General features: G+C 35.8%; 1 protein-coding gene and 1 long non-coding RNA gene across 2 annotated transcripts in view; one reads left to right on the forward strand and one right to left on the reverse strand.

The window, feature by feature from the left end:
• LOC139127731 (HMG box-containing protein 4-like) overlaps positions 1–12,566 on the forward strand; it is an 84,697-nt gene that overhangs the window by 55,328 nt on the left and 16,803 nt on the right. The window contains exons 5-6 of the mRNA XM_070693621.1: positions 1,679–1,859; positions 8,497–8,565. Of these exons, the coding sequence (XP_070549722.1) occupies positions 1,679–1,859; positions 8,497–8,565 (250 nt within the window). The remainder of the gene's footprint in view (positions 1–1,678; positions 1,860–8,496; positions 8,566–12,566) is intronic.
• On the reverse strand, positions 3,057–5,499 carry LOC139127720 (uncharacterized). The gene is made up of 2 exons (XR_011551094.1): positions 4,385–5,499; positions 3,057–3,338 (listed from the first exon to the last, which is right to left on the reverse strand). It is a non-coding gene; the product is annotated as an uncharacterized lncRNA (long non-coding RNA).

Genomic DNA, 12,566 nt, shown 5'->3' on the forward strand with positions numbered 1-12,566 from the left:
ATCACACCGTATGGGCACTGACAGATCGATGACAGACCAGCTGTTCCGTCCATGCATATGCCACAAGCACAGACGCGCAGATGACAAGCAAAAGTGCTATCGGACATGTCGGAGGACCGGCAAATTCAAAAGCACAACTTTCAAAAATATCATGTATTCATGGTAAATGCGTTCTGGAAAATAATACCAAACACAACACTTGCATGTACCGTACAGATTCGGTAGATATCCTACATGTTTGATGACAGCGTTCAAGCATTTCTCTGCTCAACCGTAAAATAATTGTCAATGAGCCAACCGATAGATTACGTCAGACGCTAGTATATCAATCCGCCTTAGCAAGATGACGCAAACAAATGTAGTCCATCAAGAAAAACCACAGTAAAACGTATCATATTTTAACATATGAGATTTATTCATTCAATAACGTGGGCATAGGTATATGATAAAGAGGTTATCCCTCGATATCACCTCTTGGTAGGGTCGTATTGCTGCTCGTGCGGTTGTGGGCCGCATCACACTCGTCTTCGACTCGTGTGATGCGGCCCACAACCGCACTCGCAGCAATAACGACCCCACCAAGAGGTGATATCGAGGGATAACCTCATATGATATGGCTAGAAGTGCTGTATCAGTAGTTTTATGGCATGCAAAGATATGTAGAAGTATCATGTCAATTAACTGCTGATTTGCATATTTAATGAATTTTTGTAATTATTATATGGCGAGAAATGGTTCTTGAAATTTCATGAAACTTGGTACAGATGTTGAGCTCACATTGCTTTAGCATTGAATAACAACATAATGCAGTATCATGTTAATCAATATTTAATTTACATATGTAACGAACTTTCCTAATTAGAGTGATATGTCCAGAAACACTTCATCCAATTACATGAAACTTTGTGCAGATGTTGATCTCACAGTGTTGTAATACAATTCATTGACTCTTGGCAGTATCGTTGATGAAATGTGGTACACGTGATAATTAATCAGTGTCATACTAGAATGCAAAAATGTTTGGCAACATCCTGTCAATTAATTACTAATTGACTTATTTAATGACCTTTGTAATTAGGGTGGCAGCCCACATTGGTTTTACGTTTTCACCACCATGGAACTCATTCTTAATCTTAGACCCAATTAATGAACAGGACTCTATCCTCTCTAAGGACTTGTAATCAAAGTACCCATTAACAAGTGGGGACTGTGTCATCAATGATGACTTATGAGTAAGATTTGATGATAAACACACTCTAAGGACACTTGTTACCATAAAGTAACCTGCTATTACCTGCATAAAATTAGTGGTGTTCAATCGTATGCCACAAAGGAAACCTGTCAGATGGTTGTTCATGATTTTATTTCATCCATACTTAATTACTGCAATCCTCTCTTGTTTGGATTACTATCTTACTAAAATAAAACCTTTGCAACATGCTTACGACACTGACGCCAGACATGGACCTGGAAATTTGAGCATATTAGTCAGTGGTTTATACCAGTCCACTTCAGAATACAATACACAAAATGATTTTAAATTACTAACTTTCAAAGGCCTTTACTTTATTTCCTGCTCTCATTTCTTACCTGACTTGTGTATTGGACACAAAGTTGCTTATCCACCAATTATATGATATCATATTGATATTTGTCTTATTTCTCTGAATCATTTTAGAAACCTGGCAAAAAAAGAACAGAAGAAACTTCCAAACAGCCAGCTGCTGTTGCTAAACCAGGGCCACCACAACCACCCACACCTGTTAAACCTGCACCCCCACCAGCTAGTGCAAAACCAGTGCAAAGTGGAAAGATTTTACAACCTGCAGATTTCAAAACAGATCTAGAAGAAAGAATTCGTGAGTCACAGAAATCATATTATTTATGATATTTAGTGTGTATGATATGTTTATTTCCTAGGCCTCACCTAATTGCAGTTGTGACATTATATTAGGTACACTCAGACTATGTTTAAAGGGATACAGGCGTCAGAACTGCGTTCAAAGGTTGTACGTATTTTTGGTTGAAAAATCTTTAAAAATCCTCTTCAAAAGTGCTGGTCTGACAGCTTTGATATATGAGATTTAGGTCCCAAGGGATGACCTACTTCACATTTGTTCAAATTTTGTCATTTTGGTCAAAATGTTTTTCAACAAAACCACTTATCTAATAGCTTTGATATTGGTATACAGTTTTAAAATGTAATATATTCAAATTATGATGAAATCTGCAATTTTCTATTTTTTGTAAAAAAAATTTGTTTCTCAAAATGTACTTATCTGATAGCTTTGACATTTTGTAGACATTCCTAGGAATGATCTTAATATGATATATTCAAATTATGATGAAATCTTGAAATTTATTTTTGAGGCTATTTTTGCTATATCTGGTGAGGCTGACTTGAAGTGAGCCATCAAAGATTTCCACCTTCTTCATCAACTCATGTGTCACAAATACTTCCCTTACGGAAAAATATATTGCTTCTGGCACATAGTTGTGCATGCTAACCCACAATAGTTTTGGATACCAAGCTGCAACTGTTTGTGGCTTATAAGCTGGTTATTCATATTTTATCATGTAAAGATCTGTTCTGGCACAGTTTTGCGGTATACAGGCAGCTGTGATTGCAGACGATATGCCGCAAAAAATGGGGCGGGGCTTTTAGTGGCATAGAGGCCGATGTGATTGCAGACAATATGCCACAAAAAATGGTGGGGTAAAAGGTTTCATGGTAAAATGCTGCTATGCATGCTTCTTTAGCTACCCCCCTCCCAAACCATACCTGCATTTGCTCCTACCTGTTTTATACTGGCCAGGAGATTACCATACACTTCACATCTTCATTTGTTTTAAGGGACAGTAGCTGTAACTTATGATGTTGTTCTTTTAACTTCTGTGTGTTGAGGTAACTTTTCACTTTACTCACTTGGCAACATAGGCAAAAATCAAGACACATATACAGTATAAAAATACTGCATAAAAATGAAGTTACAGCTACTGCCTTTTAAACCGCCTACTCACAGATGCAAAAAAAAAAAAAACACTTACCACATATCTTCACGATAATAACCCATTGTTTATTTTGATATGTAAAACAATGATGTTGGTACACTAGGCTGGACCACTAAGAAATTAAAATAAAATCAAAATTCAATAATCTAATGAGGTTCATGTGAAAAACATAACAGAACACGTCTAAAAGTCTGCATTTGATTTTTCACATTATCCAAAGTTGTTTTCGATGCCATCCTAATGTTTCTGATCTTGTTCTGAAACTTCACATTGAATGTTCCTGTTGATCCATTGGTCTGTTCAGCTTCATGGCCTTTGCCCATACACTGAGAATAAAAATGATAAATAATAGACAAGGTATTATTACATGTGCAAAGTGAAATTGCTTGTATTTTGTCGACTACCCTTATTATATATTAATACAAAAATTCACGGAAAAGAGCATTCATGTGCTTGAAAGAAATTATAATAATTAATATAAAATAATTTACCTAATGATACAAACTCATGACATATCTATACATTATGTTATTGTGATTACCAAATCATTGCTTTTCAGCCTCATTTTCACTATTTACTTGTGACACACCACTCCAAACTACAACTATTGACCAGCGGTGATTGGGTTTCAGCACATCTCAAACAGAAGAAATGTAAATGGAAAACTGTCTCATAAAATGTTTTAAAACAAAAAGTATCCCTTTATAATAGCGCAGTGCACGGTTACAGGTTTGTTACTAAATATAGCTGTACGCGCGCGATATCGGACACGCAGCTTGTAATGCGGACAAATTTTATCAATGTTGCATACATTGCTGTTTTTGCAGCTTGTACTCTGAGTCGTGAATATGCCTATTGGTATTCATTGTTACACTAGCAGTTAGCCCACTGAGTTGTATTTTCGTCGTTCTTGCATGCGTAATTTTCAAAAGCGTAATCTAAAAATGCGGACGAATATATATTTTTGCATATTAATGAGAGAACAGTGACGTAAACTGTGAACGGCCCTACCAAAATTAGGTCTCAGTTTAAATAATAAAAGATATGAGTACCTGTTGTATATCATCAATCCGGTCAAAATTTTGAATCAGTGAATAAAAATAACAGATAATAGCCCGGCTCTATCCGTTACTACAACTCTCCTACTTGTAATTAACGCACAGAGACAGACAGTACAGTGTGGAGTAACACTTCACTGTATTAAACCATTGTACCAACCTCCATGATTAACTATATTATTTTTGCCAATACCGTACGTTCATTTGGCATACTTGAACAGGGTTCGCCAAGAACAACATCAATATAGCACGACCAAAGACAGTGAAAACTGCGAAAATTATAGAGACAACTCGTGGTATTGAAAATTACTTACCGAATTTTTAAACGATCTGTAGCTCTTCGATCAAACTATGGGTGTGTCCGTCCGTGACCGTTGTTCTTCGGGACGATATCGCGGTCTCAGAATCGGTCATCCAAGGGCCATCAACGCATCCCAAACGCTGTTTGTTGGTTTTAAATTCATAGCTAACCTTTACGTACCCTGAATGATAATGTCCTACAGTAATTTTACGCTATTAAACTGTACAAAAATCAGAGCGAAAAAACGACGACGATATACTCCTCGCTCAAACGTCCTAACGGCCTACCAGTGCATATCAGATTTAATTTGCCGCTCAGGATTTGACCCATGACCTTTTGGCAATCTGACCAATCATAAAGAAATCTTCACATGATCTACAACAATCTGACCAATCATAAAGAAGTCTTCACATGATCTATGACATCATCAGGCGTGATTCTAGAGTTCCGGGTTCAAAGTCTGTTCTGACCCACGCACTGTCTCCCTGCTTCAGCAAGCAGCTTGATCGAGCTCAGCTGCATGCGAGCTTGCGTTTGAAAACCAAAACGACACAAATACATGGGAATAACCTTTCTAGATCAACACAAAACTCTACAAAAACGGCTCCGACATAGCAGTCTCGTGACTTACAAACTTTGCCCGACGATGACTTTCATCGCGCACGTCCGTATTTTGAAGCCCAGCGTGATCAATGTTGAAACTATGCGTACATTATTATACGCTGGGAAAGCTTTACCGTACGTACCTCCATGCCGTACGTACGCTTTCAAGACCTACTCCGTACTTGCAGTTCATTTAAAACCCGCGTGTGAAAAGGGGGTAAGAAAACACAAAAGAACAAGATATACGTTATTTTTGAGTTGCAGTTCTTTGAAAGACTAGTCTTTTCAAGGGAGATATGCACGTGAAATAAGTTCATCATACGTCGATATATGGTTCGCCAGAGTTCATATTTTGCAAAGCCTTTTTTTCTGTAGAAACAGTTACGCTGTCAGTGAGAACCGATCATTTGCAAAACGTACATAAAAAGTCAGTGATTGATTTATTGCACCGATCAAAGTCAAATGGTAGTTTTTCACACAATTTGTTGAAAATCAAAGGTTTCCTGCTGTGCCAGCTGTAGTGTCACTGTCAATGGACATCTCATCTAAGAATGTGTGACCAAGTGGAGTGCCAACTCAGTGCTGTGGCTTATAGTGAGCAATATCTTGCTCAAACTGTGTTTATTTAATATTTTAGCATATCTGCCACAAAAGATTTGACTGATTGTCTTTGTGTGCCTGTTAAGTGCCTCTAGTGGCACATATCGGCACATAATGAAAAAAAAGTTCTGGCAGCCTTTTTGTGTGTAGCTTATAAGCCACAAGACAGTGGGACATATGCCACAAAAAAAAAATTTCGTAAGGGTTAGTCTCTACATAACACAGCGGAGCTCTTTGGTTGTTAAGTCACTCGTATTGCTACCAGTCCAGGTTATGTCTCAATGGAGCGTAGTAGGCAAGAACCAATCGCTTACGTGTATATGTAATTAGGATTTAAGTTGCATGTGTTCGCTTTGAATGCGATTATAACCTGACAAATCCGCTGATCAAGCACCACAGTTGGCTACTAGTGTAAGTGTCTAAGCCTGAGTTGATTTGAGACATTTTCCCCGTATTAAGGTTCCAAGACAAGAAATTGACCTCTTTAATCTAACAATTCTCTGGTGGTTAATAAGCTCAGAACCCCCGTACATTATACATTTTCTGAAAGCCTAGATATAGGGGAACATTTTGGTAATCATAGTGTCACCATTGTTTACATAACTATCACGTGACAGGTAATTTGCATAACCTTTCAAAAATCGGTTTTCCCTATGTTTTGTCTCAATACCTCAAAATATCTGACTCAAACTTGCTGGAATGCAAGCTGTCACAATGCTCTTCAAAAGTGTGTCTCAGATTTTTTATATCTTGCTTAGTTTTTATTTGAGCACAATTTTAAAGAAATCAACTAGGGTTAAATTCACTGCTCTGGACATTTTTCAGGCATAAAAATGTTTAAGAAGGTTTAAAAAAATTCTGAGACACACTTTGGAAGATCCTTAGGACAGCTTGCACTCACACAAATTTCAGCCACATATCTCAAAGCATTGTAACAAAACATAGGGAAAACCGATTTTTGAAAGGTTATGCAAATTACCTGTCACGTGATAGTTATGTAAACAATGGTGACACTATGGTGACCAAAATGTTACCCTATATCTAGGCTTTTCGAAAATATATAATTTACAGGGGATCTGAGCGAATTAAGGTGGTTGGAAAGGCTAGAGCGTCAGTTATAAATTTCAACAAAACTATTAAAATATAAAAGTAGTCAACATTCTCTGTGGAATAAAAAAAACTAGACATTTGGGCACAAAGGCGTTGCAGAGTTATAGCCTGTTAAAACTTCTGAAAACTGACCAAATAAGAAGAAGTTGGGGAGTCCTTAGTGTATTAACTATGGTAGAGGTCCCCTAGCTTTTAATAAAATGTTTGAAAAGGGAAAGTCATTATTTGCTGTTTTTCAAGAAAGTTTGACAAGGCGGTGCTGGCATTCAGAGTGAGTGACTGCTATTATAAATGCATTTTTAGATTCTTTGAGTGTCAAAGAGGTGTCAAAAGTGAGATTAACCAAAAAAAACTGCTTTATGACTTCAAAAGAGGGGTGCAAATATGGCTTGTTTTCAACATTTTTGACAGAATAACAGTTTTCCTACATAATTGTATACCAATTTAATCCAACTTTGAAATGAGATATGGACATGGAATTTTTACAGCCTATTAACAAGGTTACAGATAAGATTTGTACGGCACAATTTTCCTGTATTTGAAGTACTTTTTGAAAAATCACATTTTGAAATTTGAAAGAATTTTTAATAATTTTTTGATATATAAACCCATGTAAAATCATAAAAACAAATTTTATTTACAAATCCTGCCGTACAAATCTTACAATAAATAGTGTCAACATATTTATAACTAATTTGGTAATATTAATACTATCCAATTATTATGAAATTCAAATATGTTAAAAAAATCTGAAAAATTAAATTTTAATATTTACTGGTGTCATATTTCAAAATCATGGCTGTAAATATACAATTTTTATATTCTTTGGAGAAAATATGAACTAAGGGAGTTATCCTGAAAATTTGAACTAAATATCTTGATTCTAACACTTGAAACTTGACATTAACTCTGAGAAAAGAATTAGTGCAAAAATAGCCTTTCCAACCACCTTAACCACTAGAAAATTGTTGGCTTAAAAAGGTCAATTTCTTGTCTTGGAACCTTAAAAATGGTAAGAATTTCTTCATGCATATTGTTTTCTGAGTTTCTTTCCCCTCGACTATGTTTGACAATGAGTAATGAATGTTTTTTATTCTCTTTTCCTCTTTTGATTAATGTTTTTGGCGATTTGATCTGGTGCGCGTTTTTGGAGTGAAAGATCTGAGCAGAGTCAATCCCACCAGGGAGTACATGATGATTGAAAAAAATCGTGCTCCATCATGCTCCGGTGACCGACAAGAACAGTTAACCCATCATTGCAAAGCTTAAAAAATTCTCCATACTACTTATGACAAAGTTAAATTAATATTTGACCAAAATTGGGCAATATTTGGCGACAAATAAGTTACTGTAAATTTACAAGGGTCAAATCCTGATTTCTAGGAGTAATTTTGATGTACCCTAACCACTTGTGTCAGTCGCCATCTCGACCATACTGAACCATGTGTGAAATGTTTACATCTAAAAACTACCGGGTGCTTAAAATGGAGGTTGAAATCAAGCCAAAGAGTTCCAAACTAGTTGAATTCCATAAGCCAAGGTTTACACAGTTAATTATTCATGACACTGCTGACTGAGGTTTGCTATTGGTCAGTCATACTATGCGCCATTGAGACACAATCAGACTGGCTACTATTCTTAGATTTCAGCGCATTGTATTTAATTATGTTTGCATGACAAATCCTCTGAGAATTTCAATTTGAAACACAATGTTCTCAATGGCAATAATTTCAAGTATTTGAAAATTTTTACTGTCAATTTTTGATTTTTGATTTTATATTGAACATGGTTATAATTTTGACATTTATGCAGGGCAAACACAGAGAGATCACATTCCAACATTTGAACCGAGTCCCAGAGTTCACCATATGCAAGATATAAGTAAGTTTACACCAAGTATTGTTTGTGTTTTGTTACGTCCTATGTGCTGTACACATGTATGGCATGAGGAGCTGTTAGAATAAGTGTATGTATGTATGTATGTATGTATGTATGTGTGTACGTATGATGAGACATATTGCACTTTTAGATGAATCTGTTTACTTAAATTGAGAGTTTTAAGATATGTCAGCATTTTACAGACAGAAACTGTCAGTTTCCATGCTAGTGCCAAAAATATGTTAGTGCATGGGGTTAACAATTCCATTGCACCAGTGATGAAGCATCTTCTGAGGTCTATAACCTTTTGCTGCCTGATGGACAGTTGACATGTTGTCATATCAGTCCAGTAGTCACAATTTATAATTTTTAGCTCACATTTGGTATACCAATGTGAGGTTATCATATAAGCTGAAGTCAGTGGCGTCTGTATGTGTCCGTAAACATTAAAAACTCGCAAACTGCTGCACTTTTTGGCTTTGTATTAGGTGTGTGGATGCATCCTGGGCTATAGATGGGAATGAAGTTTGCATTGCCCAAATATGCAAATGAGCTTACAAAATATGAAAATGGTCAAAAATTAATATCTCAAGAACCACTCTTTTGATTGCTCTACAGTGTGCAAGTACCTTAGGTGGACCTTATACAAATTTATGTATATCATCAAGATATCTTGAATTTGTATTTTTGCTATTTTTTTTGTTATTTTCCTCATTTTAAGTAAAAATTCAGTTTTCTTAAACCACTGGTCCAATTGCTGTCAAATTTGGGTTGGATGTTTGCAAGAGTGTTACCCTTCTAATTTGTTGAAATTACAACAAAATTGGCAAAATTACCATATTGGGGCAATGTTTGTCATTTTTAATCAAAAAATCTTATAAATCTTTTGGTTTAAAGATGCCCAGGGATGACAATAGTTGGATATGTAGGAATTGTCCTGAAATATGCGAATTTGTATTTTGAGATAATTTTGTCATTTTTGATCAAGAAAGCTTGTTCTCAAAAACTACTCGTCTGATAGCTTTGTATTTTGGTATAAAAGTCCCAAGGGATGTTATTAGATAAATCTGCTCTAAGTGTTGGGAAACCCCAAAATTTGTATATTTCAGGTAATTTTCTTAGTCTGTGACCTTAACCCTTTCTACGGAAGCGTATTCGTGCCATTTTTTGTAAGAAAAAAAAAATTAAAAATCTCGTAATTATGAGATTCTGATTCTCATAATTATGAGTTTTTGATTCTCGTAATTACTAGTTTTTGATTCTCGTAATTACTAGTTTTTAGCTCCGCTGTCAGCGACGCGGAGCTTATCAAATAGGTTGATTTTCCGTCGTCGTCCGTCGTCCGTCGTCCGTCGTCGTCCGTCAACAATTGCCTTCTCCTCTGAAACCGCAAGTCCAATTGCTTTGAAATTTATATGCAGTTCACTTAAGGTGACCTCACTTCAGTTTGTTCAAATCGTGGTGAAATTTGCATATTTGTATTTTTGGGTCATTTTTTGGTGTTTTTGGTAAAAAAATCTTCTTCTCTGAAACCGCTTGTCCGATTGCTTTGAAATTTGATATGCAGTTTGCTTAGGGTGCCTTCAGTCAGATTTGTTCAAATCGTGGCGAAATTTGCATATTTGTATTTTTAAGGCAATTTTTGTCATTTCTGGTAAAAAAATCTTTAAAAATCTTCTTCTTCAAAACTGCCAGTTAGATAGCTTTGATATTTGGTACATAGGTCCCTAGGGATGATCTATTTCAGATTTGTTCAAATTGTGCAGAAATATGCAAATTTGCATTTTTAAGGCAATTTTGCCATTTTTGGTCAAAAGTTTATTTCTCAAAAAGTACTGGTCTGATAGTTTTGAAATTTGGTATACAGGTTTCTATCGATGAACTAAGTAATATGTATTGAATTTCTGATGAAATCTGTAATTTTGTATTTTTGGGGCAATTTTTGCCATTTTTGGTCAAAAAATGTGTATTTCCAAAACTACTCATCCGATAGCTTTGAAATTTGGTATACAGGTTCCTACAGATTAACTAAATGATAGTTATTGAAATTATGATGAAATCTACAATTTTGTAATTTGGGGGCAATTTTTACCAGTTTTGGTCAAAAAAATGTGTATTTCCAAAACTACTCATCCGATAGCTTTGAAATTTGGTGTACAGGTTCCTACAGATGAACTAAATGATAATTATTGAAATTATGATGAAATCTGCAATTTTGTAATTTTGGGGCAATTTTTGCCATTTTTGGTCAAAACGTGTTTCTCAAAAAGTACTGGTCTGATAGCTTTCAAATTTGATATACAGGTTTTACAGATGAGCTAAGTAATATATATTGAATATACGGATAGTTTTCAATCGGATTCGAACCCACAACATACGGCATCAGTCGCCTAGCTGAGAGGCCTGAGACAGAACCAGTCGGCTAAATCTCCACTCCCAAAAAGAGTGGTTCAATAGCCGGCTAAGTTGTTACATTTTTCTGACTGAGACCTTTCAACACGTTGTAGAGTTCGTGAAGCACTCACGCACGCATGCTCACTATCATACATCGCACATACACACTTTATCGAAGCGAAGAAACGAATTTCATCGCTTTAACTGGGCGAACGATAACCTCGGGGACAATTCTGTCCACCAGCAGTGTTACCGACCCAGGATAGAAAATACGGATAGTTTCAATCGGATTCGAACCCACAACATACGGCATCAGTCGCCTAGCTGAGAGGCCTGAGACAGAACCAGTCGGCTAAATCTCCACTCCCAAAAAGAGTGGTTCAATAGCCGGCTAAGTTGTTACATTTTTCTGACTGAGACCTTTCAACACGTTGTAGAGTTCGTGAAGCACTCACGCACGCATGCTCACTATCATACATCGCACATACACACTTTATCGAAGCGAAGAAATGAATTTCTGATGATATCTGTAATTTTGTGTTCTTGGGGCAATTTTTGCCATTTTTGGTCAAAAAATGTGTATATTCAAAACTACTCATCTGATAGCTTTGAAATTTGGTATACAGGTTTCCATAGATGAACTAAATGATATTTATTGAAATAATGATGAAATCTGCAATTTGAATTTTTGGGGCAATTTTTCCTATTTTGGTCAAAAAATGCGTTTCTCAAAAGTACTGGTCTGACAGCTTTGAAAATTTGGTATACAGGTTTCTATAGATGAACTAAATTTGATCTTTTGAAATTATGATGAAATCTGCAATTTTTACTTTTGGAGGCAATTGTTGCCATTTTTGGTCAAAAAATTTATTCTCAAAAACTACTCATCAGATAGCTTTGGTTGACATGTTCTTAGGGATGATCCTATGTGATACATTCAAAGTATGATGAAATCTTCAATTGTGTATTTTTGCAGCTTATTTTAGCCACTTTTTTCTGGCCACTGCATCGAGCTATCAAAGATTTCCACCCTTCTTCATCAGCATGTCTCAAAAATAGTTATTCTCTACATAAACACAGCGGAGCTATATCGGCCGCTAGGTCGCTTGTCAATTCTTGTAATTACGAGAATTAAAATCTCGTAATTACGAGTTTTTATTCTCGTAATTACGAGTCTTTGATCTCGCAACTATAAACCCTGATTCTCTTAGTTATCAGACAATCCATAATAACTCAGTCCTTATATACTTTTGAGCTCTTATTTCTCATACATATTGTTGGTTATTGTTCAACGAGAATATGGTGTTTTCAATATGGTGTTTTTAATATGGTATTATCCTGATTTATAAGGTGTAGTAAGCAATTATAATACACTCGTAGATGAATAAATGAATGAATGAACTTTGGACTGATGTATGGCTACAATTGTAGATATTCAGTATGTTATCCATTAGATCAAAAGTCATGCATAATAGCGTGTAGATTTGTATGGCTTGATAAACACTCTTTTTGGGGTGAAATATCGATAGTGTGACATTATGCAAATATTTCACATCTATCAACACCTAATTACTCAGTCTGACAACCTGATAAACACCCCCTCCCCGCCT

The sequence above is a fragment of the Ptychodera flava genome, unplaced genomic scaffold (assembly GCF_041260155.1).
Source record: "Ptychodera flava strain L36383 unplaced genomic scaffold, AS_Pfla_20210202 Scaffold_35__1_contigs__length_1935909_pilon, whole genome shotgun sequence".
NCBI lineage: Eukaryota > Metazoa > Hemichordata > Enteropneusta > Ptychoderidae > Ptychodera > Ptychodera flava.